The following is a 14,606-nucleotide window of genomic DNA, read 5'->3' as shown; positions in this document are numbered from 1 at the left end:
TAGGGACCAGTATGGACCAGTATGGACTAGTCAGGGACCAGTATGGACCAGTATGGACCAGTAGGGACCAGTATGGACCAGTATAAACCAGTTAGGGACTGGTATGGACCAGTATAAACCAGTATAAACCAGTATGGACCAGTATAAACCAGTTAGAGACCAGTATAAACCAGTATAAACCAGTATAAACCAGTTAGAGGCCAGTATAAACCAGTTAGAGACCAGTATAAACCAGTATGGACCAGTATGGACCGGTTAGAGACCGGTATGGACCAGTATAAACCAGTTAGAGACCAGTATGGACCAGTATGGACCAGTATAAACCAGTTAGAGACCAGTATAAACCAGTATAAACCAGTATGGACCAGTTAGAGACCAGTATAAACCAGTTACAGACCAGTATGGACCAGTTAGAGACCAGTACGGACCAGTATAAACCAGTTAGAGACCAGTATAAACCAGTACGGACCACTATAAACCAGTATGGACCAGTTAGGGACCATTATGGACCAGTATGGACCAGTATAAACCAGTATAAACCAGTTAGGGACCAGTATAAACCAGTACGGACCAGTATGGACCAGTATGGACCAGTATGGACCAGTATGGACCCGTTAGAGACCAGTTAGAGACCAGTATGGACCAGTTAGGGACCAGTATGGACCAGTATGGACCAGTACGGACCAGTACAGACCAGTGACCCACTGGGAACCCTCCAGTAACCCCCCCAGTCCCCTCCCAGTACAAACCAGTAACCCCAAATCCCCTCCCAGTACAAACCAGTAACCCCAAATCCCCTCCCAGTACAAACCAGTAACCCCCAGACCCCTCCCAGTACAAACCAGTAACCCCAAATCCCCTCCCAGTACAAACCAGTAACCCCAAATCCCCTCCCAGTACAAACCAGTAACCCCCAGTATAAACCAGTTCCCCCCAGTCCCTCCCAGTTCCCACCCGCGCGCTCTGATTGGCTGCAGGTGGTGGGCGTGGCCCGGGCTCTGGCCCCGCCCCGTCTGGAGTGGGCGTGGCAGCGGCGCCGGGAGCTCCCATTGGCCGGGCTGGGGGAGCCCCGCCCCCCGCGACAGGCCCCGCCCCCTCTGCAGGGATTGGCTGGCCAGCTGAGCTCCGCCCAGGTGGGGGCGGGGCCTAAAGGGGGCGGGGCAAAAAACAAGTAAAAGGGGCGGGGCTTAAATGGGGGCGGGGCTTAAAGGGATTAATTAAAGGGGTGGAGCTTTAAAGGATTAATTAAAGGGGTGGGGCATAAATTGGGGCAGGGCTTAAATTGACTAATTAAAGGGGCGGGGCTTAAATGGGGCGGGGCTTTAAAGGATTAATTAAAGGGGCGGGGCTTAAAGGGAGTAATTAAAGGAAGGTAATTCAATGGGGGCGGGGCTTAAAGGGACAAAGGGGCGGGGCTAAAATGGGTCGGGGCTTTAAATAATTAATTAAATTGTTTAATTAAAAGGATAAATTAAAAGGGCAGGGCTTAATGAGGGCGGAGCTTAAAGGGATTTATTAAGGGGCGGGGCTTAAAGGGATAAAGGGGCGGGACCTAAAGGGATTAATTAAAGGGGCGGGGCGTAAATGGATTAATTAAAGGGAGGGAATTCAAAGGGGGCGGGGCTTAAAGGGATTAATCAAAGGGGAGGGGCTTAAATTGGGCGGAGCATAAAGGGATTAATTAAAGGGGCGGAGCTTTAAAGGATTAATTAAAGGGGTGGGGCGTAAATTGGGGCAGGGCTTAAATTGACTAATTAAAGGGGCGGGGCTTAAATGGGGCGGATCTTTAAAGGGATTAATTAAGGGGTGGGGCTTAAATGGGGCGGGGCTTAAAGGGATTAATTAAAGGCAGGGGCTTCAATATGGGGATTTTAATGGGGAGGGGCTTAATTGGGGGCGGGGCTTAATTGGTCATTAAAGGGGCGGGGCTTAAAGGGATGAATTAAAAGGGCCGGGCTTAAATGGGGGCGGGGCTTAAAGGGATTAATTAGGGGCGGGGCTTAAATGGGGGCGGGGCTTAAAGGGACTATTTAAAGGGGCGGGGCTTAAATTGGGTGGATTAATTGAGGGGAGGGGCTTCAATAGAGAAATTTAAATGAGATGGGGCTTAATTGGGGGCCAGGCTTAATTGGGTATTAAAGGGGCGGGGCTTAAAGGGATTAATTAAAGGGGCGGGGCTTAAATAGATAAATTAAAAGGGCGGGGCTTAAATTGGGTGGAGCTTAAAGGGATTAATTAAGGGGAGGGGCTTCAATATGGATATTTAAATGGGGAGGGGCTTAATTGGGGGCGGGGCTTAATTGGGCATTAAAGGGGGGGCTTAAATGGATTAATTAAAGGGGCGGGGCTAAAATGGGGGCGGGGCTTAAAGGGATTAATTAAAGGGGTGGGGCTTAAATGGGGTGGATTAATTGAGGGGAGGGGCTTCAATAGAGAAATTTAAATGAGATGGGGCTTAATTGGGGCGGGGCTTAATTGGGTATTAAAGGGGCGGGGCTTAAAGAGCGGTGATTAAATGGGGGAGGGGCTTAATGAGATGCAGCTATTAAGGGGCGGGGCTTAAATGGGGTTGGGGTTAATGAGTGGGGGGAGGGTCCCGGCCATTGTGGGCGTGGCCTGGCGGTTTGTGGGCGTGGCCACACCCTTTTAATTACTTTTTCCGCCAATAGGGGACGCTGCTGTCCCGGGCGGCCATTTTGCGTCTGCGGCTCCGCCAGGGGGCGCTGTGGGCGCGCCGGGGGGCGTGGCCAGCCCAGGGGGCGTGGCCAGGCAAAGGGGCGGGGCTAGAGCCGGCCCCGCCCCTCCCCGAGGGTGTGGCCGAGCTGCTGGCGCAGCTGCGATTGGTCGGCGAGAGCTGCCGGCAGCGAATCAGCGATTGGCCACGCCTCCAGCAGCTGGTCAGCCAATGGTGAGCGAGGGGGCGTGGCTAGAGGGGCGTGGCTTCTCTCAGCTAAGCCACGCCCCTTTGCTGACCACGCCCCTTTTCCCAGGTGGTCCCAGCCGGCCCAATGGGCTTTGGCCACGCCCCCCGGCCACGCCCCCTTCTCCCATTGGCTGCAGCGCTGGCGGGACGCCGCCCACGCCCTGCAGGCCACGCCCACCGCGCCGCAGGCCACGCCCACCGAGGAGAAAGGGGCGGGGCCCGGGGAAGAGGCTCCGCCCCCCTGAGGCGCTGCGGAGGCGCTGATTGGTCGGGAATAAAAGGGGCGGAAAAGGGGCGTGGCTTCAGTCTGTGATTGATGGGGGGGCCAAAATGGCTCAAAAATATCCCAAAAATGGCCCCAAAATGTTCCCAAAATGGCCCCAAATGGCCCCAGGGGTCCTCAAAATGGCTCCAAGGTGCCTAAAATGGCCGCAAATATCCCCAAGAGTTCTCAAAATATCCCCAAAATGGCCCCAAAATGTGCCCAAAGTGCCCAAAATGTCCCCAAAGTGCCCAAAATGTCCCCAAGGTGCCCAAAATGTGCCCAAAATGTCTCCAAAGTGCCCAAAATGTGCCCAAAATGTCCCCAAATGTCCCCAAGGGTCCCCAAAATGTCCCCGAGGTGCCCAAAATGGCCTCAAAATGTGCCCAAAGTGCCCAAAATGGCCCCAAGGTGCCCAAAATGTCCCCAAAGTGCCCAAAATGTCCCCAAAGTGCCCAAAATGTCCCCAAAGTGCCCAAAATGTCCCCAAGGTGCCCAAAATGGCCAAAATGTCCCCAAATTTCCCCAAAATGTCCCCAAAGTGTCCCTGAGTTGCCCAAAATTGTCACAATGTCCCCAAAATGTCCCCAGGGGACCCCAAAGTGTCCCCAAAGTGCCCAAAATGGCCCCCAAATGTCCCCAAAATGTACCCGAAGTGTCCCCGAGGTGCCCAAAATGTTCACAACGTCCCCAAATTGTCCCCTGGAGTCCCCAAAATGTCTCCAAGGTGCCCAAAATGGCCCCAGTGTGCCCAAAATGGCCAAAATGGCCCCAAGGTGCCCAAAATGTCCCCAAGGGTTCTCAAAATGTGCCCAGTGTGCCCAAAATGGCCCCAAATGTGCCCAAAATGTCCCTAAATATCCCCAAAATGTCCCCAGGGGTCCTCAAAATGTCCCCAAAATGTGCCCAAAATGTCCCCAAGGTGCCCAAAATGTCCTCAAAATGTGCCCAAAGTGCCCAAAATGTGCCCAAAATGGCCCCAAATGTCCCCAAGGGTTCCCAAAATGTCCCCAAGGTGCCCAAAATAGGCAAAATGTCCCCAAATTTCCCTCAAAATGTCCCCAAAATGTCCCCAAGGTGCCCAAAATGTCCCCAGGGGTCCCCAAAATGTCCCCAAGAGTTCTCAAAATGTGCCCAAAATGGCCCCAAATATCCCCAAAATGCCAATTAACGAATCCCACGGCTGATTAACAGCTGCCATTAATTAACGCCCCCACTTAACATCTCCCACTAATAATCCCATTAATTAATTAAACCCCCAATTACACCCGGAATTAATTAACCCAATTAAATTAATTAATCCCATTAGCCCCAATTAATGCCCGTAATTAGCCACCCCCACTAATTGCACAATCCCAATTAATCAACACCCCCCCTAATTAACCACTGTGCTCATTAGCACGCCCAGGAATCAATTAACCCTGGCAGCAATTAATTAATGAAGTGCAATTAATTAATTAAGTGCGATAAGTAACCGTTAATTGATGAATTAACCATTAATTAACCCTTCCCTTGACCACCTCCAGCCCCTTAATTAAACCGCGAACCACCAGACGCACCAATTAGCCCCTAATTAATGAATTAACGAGGCTAATTAATCAAATCTCCTTTATTTACCAAACCCCCCCAGGCCTTGCCCCCACCCCCAGCGGCCACTTCCGGGTTAGGCCACGCCCACTTCCGGGTTAGACCACGCCCATTTTTGATCAGCGCGGGGGGACTTCCGGGTTAGGCCACGCCCCCGCTGATGGCGCCCTCTGGCGGGCGGGAGGAGCGATGACGTCACTTCTCCTTTGGGAGGGGCCTGGGGGGGAATAAAAACCAGTAAAAACCAGTAAAAACCAGTAAAAACCAGTAAAAACCAGTAAAAAACAGTAAGGACCGGTAAAAAACAGTAAAAACCGGTAAAAAACAGAATAAACCAGTCCAAACCAGTATAAACCAGTCCCTCCCAGTTTGTCCCAGTCCATCCCAGTTCCCTTTTTATCCCCCAAAATCCCCATTTTTTCACACTAAAATCCCCATTTTTGTGCCTAAATCGTCAGTTTTTTCCACTCCCAGTATAAACCAGTATAACCCAGTCTGTCCCAGCTCTCTCCCAGTATAACCCAGTATAACCCAGTTCCCTTTTTCACCCTGAAATTCCCATTTTTCACCCTAAAATCCCCATTTTTCTGCCCAAATCTCCCGTTTTTCCCCTCCCAGTATAAACCAGTATAAACCAGTATAACCCAGTTCCCTTTTTCGCCCTGAAATTCCCATTTTTACCCCCAAAATTCCCATTTTGGCCCCTAAAATGCCCATTTTTCACCCTAAAATCCCCATTTTTTCACCCAAACCTCCCGTTTCCCCCCTCCCAGTATAAACCAGTATAAACCAGTATAACCCAGTCTGTCCCAGCTCTCTCCCAGTATAACCCAGTATAAGCCAGTTCCCTTTTACCCCCTGAAATTCCCTTTTTTTCCCCTAAAATCCCTATTTTTCCCCCTAAAATCCCCATTTTTCTGCCTAAACCTCCCGTTTCCCCCTCCCAGTATAAACCAGTATAAACCAGTGTGTCCCAGTCTGTCCCAGTATAAACCAGTATAACCCAGTTCCCTTTTTCACCCCGAAAATCCCATTTTTTCCCCATAAAATCCCCATTTTTCACCCTAAAATCCCCATTTTTGTGCCTAAATCTTCTGTTTTTTCCCCTCCCAGTCCCTCCCAGTATAACCCAGTATAAACCAGTATAAACCAGTCTGTCCCAGTATAACCCAGTATAACCCAGTTCCCTTTTTCACCCAAAAATGCCCATTTTTTCCCCATAAAATCCCCATTTTTCCCCCTAAAATCCCCATTTTTCTGCCCAAATCTCCCGTTTTTTCCTCTCCCAGTCCCTCCCAGTATAAACCAGTACAAACCAGTCTGTCCCAGTTCACTCCCAGTATAACCCAGTATAACCCAGTTCCCTTTTTCACCCCAAAAATCTCATTTTTCCCCCTAAAATCGCCATTTTTCACCCTAAAATCCCATTTTTCACCCTAAAATCCCCATTTTTCTGCCTAAACCTCCCGTTTTCCCCCCTCCCAGTATAAACCAGTATAACCCAGTATAACCCAGTATAACCCAGTGTACCCAGTCCATCCTAGTCCCATTTTCACCCCAAAAATGCCCATTTTTCTCCATAAAATCCCCATTTTTCCCCCATAAAATCCCCATTTTCACTCTAAAATCCCCATTTTTCTGCCCTAATCTCCCATTTTCCCCCCTCCCAGTATAAACCAGTATAAACCAGTCTGTCCCAGTACAAACCAGTATAAACCAGTATAACCCAGTTCCCTTTTTCACCCTAAAATTCCCGTTTTTAGCCCCAAAATCCCCATTTTTCCCCCTAAATCGCCATTTTTGTGCCTAAAATCCCCATTTTTCTGCCTAAACCTCCTGTTTTTCCCCCTCCCAGTATAAACCAGTCCGTCCCAGTATAACCCAGTATAACCCAGTCCATCCTAGTCCCATTTTCACCCCAAAAATCCCCATTTTTCCCCATAAAATCGTCATTTTTCCCCATAAAATCCCCATTTTTCACCCTAAAATCCCCATTTTTCCCCATAAAATCCCCATTTTTCCCCTAAAATCCCCGTTTTTCTGCCTAAACCTCCCGTTTTTCCCCTCCCAGTATAAACCAGTATAAACCAGTATAACCCACTCTGTCCCAGTTCACTCCCAGTATAAACCAGTATAACGAGTTCCTTTCTCACCCCGAAAATCCCATTTTTTCCCATAAAATCCCCATTTTTCTGCCTAAACCTCCCGTTTTCCCCCTCCCAGTATAAACCAGTATAAACCAGTCCCTCCCAGTCTGTCCCAGTATAAACCAGTATAACCCAGTTCCCTTTTTCACCCTGAAATTCCCATTTTTACCCCCAAAAATCCCCATTTTCCCCATAAAATCCCCATTTTTCCCCATAAAATCCCCATTTTTCCCCCTAAAATCCCCATTTTTTCGCCCAAACCCCCCGTGTTTCCCCCTCCCAGTATAACCCAGTATAAACCAGTATAAACCAGTCACCGGTAGACGCCGACCACCACGGCGTGGTCCCTCTCGTAGGGCTCCAGCGTCAGCTGCTCCTGCGGCTTCATCCGCTCGGCCGTCATCTTCCTCACCTCGCCCGCGAACACGGCCTCGGCCGGCGCCGTCGAGTCGATGCAGTTGGCCTGGGCCGGGCAGAACCGGTTAGAACCGGTTTGAGAGCGGTTAGAGCGGTCACAACCGGTTAGAGCCGGTTTGAACCGGTTTTAGAGCAGTTAGAGCCGGTTAGAGCCGGTTAGAACCGACTTTACAGTGATCAGAATCAGTGAGAACCGGTTAGAGCCGGTTTAGCAGTGGTAAGAAACAGTTAGAACCGGTTTTAGAGCGGTTAGAGCCGGTTAGAGCCGGTTTTAGGGCAGTCAGAACCGGTTAGAACCAGTTAGAGCCGGTTTTACAGCGGTCAGAACCAGTTAGAACCAGTTTTAGAGCGGTTAGAGCCGGTTAGAGCCGGTTAGAGCCGGTTTTAGAGCGGTCAGAGCCAGTTAGAACCGGTTTTAGAGCAGTTAGAGCCAGTTAGAACCGGTTAGAGCCGGTTTTAGAGCGGTCAGAGCCAGTTAGAACCGGTTTTAGAGCAGTTAGAGCCAGTTAGAACCGGTTAGAGCCGGTTTTACAGCGGTCAGAACCAGTTAGAACCAGTTTTAGAGCGGTTAGAGCCGGTTAGAGCCGGTTAGAACCGGTTTTAGAGCGGTTAGAACCGGTCAGAGCCGGTTAGAACCGGTTTTAGAGCGGTTAGAACCGGTCAGAGCCGGTTAGAGCCGGTTTTAGAGCGGTTAGAGCCGGTTAGAACCGGTTTTAGAGCGGTTAGAGCCAGTTAGAACCGGTTTTAGAGTGGTTAGAACCAGTTACAACCGGTTTTAGAGCGGTTAGAGCCGGTTAGAGCCGGTTTTAGAGCAGTCAGAGCCAGTTAGAGCCGGTTTTAGAGCAGTTAGAGCCGGTTAGAACCGGTTTTAGAGCGGTTAGAACCGGTTAGAGCCGCTTGTACAGCCATCAGAACCGGTTAGAGCCGCTTAGAACCGGTTTTAGAGCGGTTAGAACCGGTCAGAGCCGGTTAGAGCTGGTTTTAGAGCGGTTAGAACCGGTTTTAGAGCGGTCAGAGCCGGTTAGAACCGGTTAGAACCGGTTTTAGAGCACTCAGAACCGGTTAGAGCCGGTTAGAACCAGTTTTAGAGCGGTTAGAACCGGTTAGAGCCGGTTAGAACCGGTTAGAACCGGTTTTAGAGCACTCAGAACCGGTTAGAGCCGGTTAGAACCAGTTTTAGAGCGGTTAGAACCGGTTAGAATCGGTTTTAGAGCAGTCAGAGCCGGTTAGAGCCGCTTAGAACCGGTTTTAGAGCGGTTAGAGGCGGTTAGAGCCGCTTAGAACCGGTTTTAGAGAGGTTAGAACCGGTTAGAACCGGTTTTAGAGCAGTTAGAGCCGGTTAGAACCAGTTAGAGCCGGTTTTAGAGCGGTTAGAGCCGGTTAGAGCCGGTTTTAGAGCGGTCAGAGCCGGTTAGAACCGGTTTTAGAGCGGTTAGAGCCGGTTAGAGCCGGTTAGAGCCGGTTTTAGAGCAGTTAGAACCGGTTAGAGCCGGTTTTAGAGCGGTTAGAGCCGGTTTTAGAGCGGTTAGAGCCGGTTAGAACCGGTTTTAGAGCGGTTAGAGCCAGTTAGAGCCGGTTAGAACCGGTTTTAGAGCAGTCAGAACCGGTTAGAACCGGTTTTAGAGCGGTTAGAGCCGGTTAGAACCGGTTTTAGAGAGGTTAGAGCCGGTTAGAGCCAGTTAGAGCCGGTTTTAGAGCGGTTAGAACCGGTTAGAGCCGGTTTTAGAGCGGTTAGAGCCGGTTAGAACCGGTTTTAGAGCAGTCAGAGCCGGTTAGAGCCGGTTAGAGCCGGTTTTAGAGCGGTTAGAGCCGGTTAGAACCGGTTTTAGAGCGGTTAGAGCCGGTTAGAACTGGTTAGAGCCGATTTTACAGTGATCAGAACCGGTTAGAGCCGGTTTTAGAGCGGTTAGAGCCGGTTAGAGCCGGTTAGAACCGGTTTGAGAGTGGTTAGAACTGGTTTTAGAGCAGTCAGAACCAGTTAGAGCCGATTTTACAGCGATCAGAAGCGGTTAGAACCGGTTTTAGAGCGGTTAGAGCTGGTTAGAGCCGGTTTTAGAGCAGTTAGAGCCGGTTAGAGCCGGTTTTAGAGCAGTTAGAACCGGTTTTAGAGCGGTTAGAGCCGGTTAGAACTGGTTAGAGCCGATTTTACAGCGATCAGAAGCGGTTAGAACCGGTTTTAGAGCAGTCAGAACCGGTTAGAGCCGGTTTTAGAGCGGTCAGAACCGGTTAGAACCAACTTTACAGCAGTTAGAACCGGTTAGAACCGGTTTTAGAGCAGTCAGAGCCGGTTAGAGCCGGTTAGAACCGGTTTTAGAGCAGTTAGAGCCGGTTAGAACCAGTTAGAGCCGGTTTTAGAGCGGTTAGAGCCGGTTAGAACCGGTTTTACAGCAGTCAGAACCAATTAGAACCAGTTAGAACCGGTTTTAGACTGGTCAGAGCCGGTTAGAGCCGGTTAGAACCGGTTTTAGAGCAGTTAGAGCCGGTTAGAACCGGTTTTAGAGCAGTCAGAACCAGTTAGAACCGGTTTTAGAGCGGTTAGAGCCAGTTAGAGCCAGTTAGAGCCGATTTTACAGTGGTCAGAGCCGGTTAGAACCGGTTTTAGAGCAGTTAGAGCCGGTTAGAGCTGGTTTTAGAGCAGTCAGAACCAGTCAGAACCAGTTAGAACCAGTTTGAACCGGTTTTAGGGCAGCCAGAACCAGTTAGAACCAGTTAGAACCGGTTTTAGAGCAGTCAGAACCAGTTAGAACCAGTTTGAACCGGTTTTAGGGCAGCCAGAACCAGTTAGAACCAGTTAGAACCGGTTCTACATCAATCACAACCAGTCAGAACCAGTCAGAACCAGTTAGAACCAGTTTGAGTCACTTAGAACCGGTTAGATCCCAGTCAGAACCAATCAGGACCAGTTAGAACCGGTTTGAAGCAGCCAGAACCAGTCAGAACCAGAACCAGTTAGATCCCAGTTAGAACCAGTTAAATCCAGTCTGAACCAGTCAGATCCCAGCTGGAACTGGTCAGATCCCAGTTAGAACCAGTTACAGACCAGTCAGAACCGGTTCGAGTCAGTTCTACATCGATCAGAACCAGTTAGAACCGGTTTGAACTCCCAATTCCCATTCCCAGTGCCCCAAACTGGTTTATACTGGTCTATACTGGTTTATACTGGTCTATACTGGTTTATACTGGTTTATACTGGTCTGTACTGGTTTCTAATTCCCCCAAACCCCCTTCCCAACACCCTGAACTGGTTCTAACTGGTTCTAACTGGATTTTACTGCCCTCTTACTGGTTTGAAGTCCCCATTTCCCACTCCCAGTGCCCCAAACTGGTTTATACTGGTCTGAACTGGTTTATACTGGTCCATACTGGTTTCTAATTCCCCCTTAATCCCTTCTCAGCACCCCTGAACTGGTTCTAACTGGTTCTAACTGGTTCTAACTGGTTTTTAGTGCCCTGTCACTGGTTTGAAGTCCCCAATTCCCACTCCCAGTGGCCCAAACTGGTCTGAACTGGTCCGAACTGGTCTGAACTGGTCAGTACTGGCCCATACTGGTTTCTAACCCGCCCTTAATCCCTTCCTTTAACTGGTTCTAACTGGTTCTAACTGTTTCTAACTGGTTCTAACTGGTTCTAACTGGTTTTTAGTGCTCAGTTACTGGTTTGAACTCCCAATTCCCATTCCCAGTGCCCCAAACTGGTTTATACTGGTCTGAACTGGTTTCTACTGGTTTTTAATTCCCCCAAACCCCCTTCCCAGCAGCCCTGAACTGGTTCTAACTGGTTCTAACCAGTTCTAACCGGTTTTAACTGGTTCTAACTGGTTTTTACTGCCCTGTCACTGGTTTGAACTCCCCAATTCCCACTCCTGGTGGCCCAAACTGGTCCGAACTGGTCCGAACTGGTCTGAACTGGTTTATACTGGTCTGTACTGGTTTATACTGGTTTTTAATTCCCCCAAACCCCCTTCCCAACACCCTGAACTGGTTCTAACTGGTTTTTACTGCCCTCTTACTGGTTTGAAGTCCCCAATTCCCACTCCCAGTGCCCCAAACTGGTCTGTACTGGTTTGAACTGGTCTGAACTGGTCCGAACTGGTTTGTACTGGTTTGTACTGGTTTGCACCTTGATGGAGATGAGGAAGTGGCCGCCGCAGCGCAGGAAGTGATGCGCGTTCAGCGCCACGATGCGCGTCTGGTCCGGCTGCGCCACGTCCGCGAAGATCACGTCCACCATGCCTGGAAAAGGGGGAAAAACGGGATTATCCCAAATTATCCCAAATTTTCCTGGAATTCTGAGGGAAAAACCCCAAAATTTAAAAAAAATTCCAGCCAGAAACGTGAAATTCCCACAAAATTCCAGCCAGGAACCCAAAATTCCCATAACATTCCAAAATCATGAGGCACACGTTCACCATGCCTGGAAAAGGGGGAAAAAATGGGATTATCCCGAATTATCCCAAATTTTCCCAAATTTTCCTGGAATTCTGGGGAAAAAACCCAAAATTCCCAAAAAATTCCAGCCAGGAACCCAAAATTCCCAAAAAATTCCAGCCAGGAACTCAAAATTTCCACAAAATTCCAAAATCGTGAAGGTCACGTCCACCATGGCTGGAAAAGGGGGAAAAAATGGGATTATCCCAAATTATCCCAAATTTTCCTGGAATTATCCCGAATTTTCCTGGAATTCTGAGGGAAAAAACCCAAAATTCCCAGAAAATTCCCACAAAATTCCAGCCAGGAACCCAAAATTCCCACAAAATTCCAAAATCGTGAAGGACACATCCACCATGGCTGGAAAAGGGGGAAAAACGGGATTATCCCAAATTTTCCTGGAATTATCCCGAATTTTCCTGGAATTCTGAGGGAAAAAACACAAAATTTCCAAAAAAATCCCACAAAATTCCAGCCAGGAACCCAAAATTCCCAAAAAATTCCAGCCAGGAACGTGAAATTCCCACAAAATTCCAAAATCATGAAGGACACGTCCACCATGGCTGGAAAAGGCGGAAAAAAAATGGGATTATCCCAAATTATCCCGAATTTTCCTGGAATTCTGAGGGAAAAAACCCAAAATTCCCCCAAAATTCCAGCCAGGAACCCAAAATTCCCATAAAATTCCAAAATCATGAAGGACACGTCCACCATGGCTGGAAAAGGGGGAAAAATTGGATTATCCCAAATTATCCCAAATTATCCCAAATTTTCCCAAATTTTCCTGGAATTCTGAGGGAAAAAACCCAAAATTCCAAAAAAATTCCCCCAAAATTCCATCCCGGAACCCAAAATTCCCATAAAATTCCAAAATCATGAAGGACACGTCCACCATGACTGGAAAAAGAGGGAAAAAAACGGGATTATCCCAAATTATCCCAAATTTTCCTGGAATAAGTTTCCTCAGAAGTTCCTCCAGGAGGTTCCTCAGACGTTTTCCAGAAAGTTCCTCAGAAGTTTCTCCAGAACCTTCTCCAGAACCTTTCCCAAACCTTCTCCAGGAGGTTCCCCAGAAGGTTCCTCAGAAGGTTCCTCAGACCTTTAGAACCTTCTCAAGAACCTTCTCCAGAAAGTTCTCCAGAACTTTTCCCAGAAGGTTCCTCACAGGTTCTCCAGGAGGTTCCCCAGGAGGTTCTGGAGAAGTTTCTCCAGAAGGTTCCTCAGAACCTTCTCCAGAACCTTTCCCAAACCTTCTCCAGGAGGTTCCCCAGAAGGTTCCTAAGAAGTTTTTCCAGAACCTTCTCCAGAACCTTTCCCAACCTTCTCCAGGAGGTTCTCCAGGCCTTTAGAACCTTCTCCAGAACTTTCTCCAGAATGTTCTCCACACCTCCCCCATGACCCCGAGGTGTCTCCATGACCCTGAGGTGTCCCCATGTCCCCATGATGTCCCTATGATGTCTCCGTGTCCCCATGATGTCCCCATGTCCCTGTGATGTCTCCATGATGTTCCTGGTTGTGTCCCCATGTCCCCAAGGTGTCCCCATGATGTCTCCATGATGTCCCGATGATGTCTCCATGTTCTCATGATGTCTCCATGGTGTCCCCATGTCCCCAAGGTGTCTCCATGATGTCCTTGTGGTGTCCCCACGATGTCTCCATGATGTCCCCAAGGTGTCCTCAAGGTGTCCCCATGTCCCTGAGGGGTCCCCAAGGTGTTCCCATGATGTCTCCCTGTCTCCATGATGTCCCCATGATGTCCCCATGATGTCCCCATGATGTTCCTGGTGCTGTCCCCATGTCCACATGATGTCCCCATGGTGTCCCCAAATCCCCATGATGTCTCCATGATGTCCCAAAGGTGTCTCCATGGTGTCCCCATGTCTCCATGATGTCCTTGTGGTGTCTCCATGATGTCCCCATGTCCCCAAGGTGTCCCCAAGGAGTCCCCATGATGTCCCTGTGGTGTCTCCATGGTTTCCCCAAGGTGTCCCCGAGGTGTCTCCACGATGTCCCCAAGGTGTCCCCGAAGTGTCCCCATGTCCCCATGATGTCCTCTTGGTGTCCCCACAATGTCTCCATGATGTCCCCATGTCCTCATGATGTCCTCTTGGTGTCCCCAAGGTGTCCCCATGGTGTCCCCAAGGTGTCCCCAAGGTGTCCCCACAATGTCTCCATGATGTCCCCATGTCCCCATGATGTCCTCTTGGTGTCCCCAAGGTGTCTCCATGATGTCCCCAAGGTGTCCCCAAGGTGTCCCCATGTTCCTGAGGTGTCCCCATGATGTTCCTGGTGCTGTCCCCATGTCCCCATGGTGTCCCCATGACCCCATGATGCTCCTGGTTGTGTCCCCATGTCTCCATGATGTCTCCATGATGTCTCCATGATGTTCCTGGTGCTGTCCCCATGTCCACATGATGTTCCCAAGGTGTCCCCACGTCCCCATGGTGTCTCCATGGTTTCCCCATGTCCCCAAGGTGTCTCCATGATGACCCCAAGGTGTCCCCAAGGTGTCCCCATGTCCCCAAGGTGTCCCCATGGTGTCCCCATGTCCCTGTGGTGTCTCCATGGTGTCTCCATGATGTCCCCAAGATGTCCCCATGGTGTCCCCATGTCCCCAAGATGTCCTCAAGGTGTCCCCACGATGTCTCCATGATGTCCTTGTGGTGTCTCCATGATGTCCCCAAGGTGTCCCCAATGTGTCCCCATGGTGTCCCCATGATGTCTCCATGATGTTCCTGGATGTGTCCCCATGTCCACATGATGTTCCCAAGGTGTCTCCATGATGTTCCTGGTTGTGTCCTCATGATGTCCCCATGTCTCCATGATGTCTCCATGTCCCCAAG

At 49.7% G+C, this 14,606-nt stretch overlaps 2 protein-coding genes across 2 annotated transcripts in view; one reads left to right on the top strand and one right to left on the bottom strand.

The window, feature by feature from the left end:
* Positions 1 to 3,218, top strand: part of HAUS5 (HAUS augmin like complex subunit 5) — a 32,710-nt gene extending 29,492 nt beyond the window's left edge. The window contains exons 15-17 of the mRNA XM_072920791.1: positions 978 to 1,133; positions 2,670 to 2,908; positions 2,991 to 3,218. Coding sequence (XP_072776892.1) covers positions 978 to 1,133; positions 2,670 to 2,908; positions 2,991 to 3,168 — 573 coding nt within the window. The 3' untranslated portion in view covers positions 3,169 to 3,218. The remainder of the gene's footprint in view (positions 1 to 977; positions 1,134 to 2,669; positions 2,909 to 2,990) is intronic.
* Positions 3,219 to 4,912: 1,694 nt separating this feature from the next.
* Positions 4,913 to 14,606, bottom strand: part of FBL (fibrillarin) — a 23,538-nt gene continuing 13,844 nt past the window's right edge. The window contains exons 7-9 of the mRNA XM_072920743.1: positions 11,456 to 11,568; positions 7,237 to 7,382; positions 4,913 to 4,989 (exon numbers count right to left, since the gene is read on the bottom strand). Of these exons, the coding sequence (XP_072776844.1) occupies positions 4,968 to 4,989; positions 7,237 to 7,382; positions 11,456 to 11,568 (281 nt within the window). The 3' untranslated portion in view covers positions 4,913 to 4,967. The remainder of the gene's footprint in view (positions 4,990 to 7,236; positions 7,383 to 11,455; positions 11,569 to 14,606) is intronic.

Source organism: Taeniopygia guttata, chromosome 33 (genome assembly GCF_048771995.1).
Source record: "Taeniopygia guttata chromosome 33, bTaeGut7.mat, whole genome shotgun sequence".
In the NCBI taxonomy this organism is placed as follows: domain Eukaryota; kingdom Metazoa; phylum Chordata; class Aves; order Passeriformes; family Estrildidae; genus Taeniopygia; species Taeniopygia guttata.
Note: the sequence above shows the minus strand (reverse complement) of the source record. Positions and strands in the feature narration are given on the sequence as shown.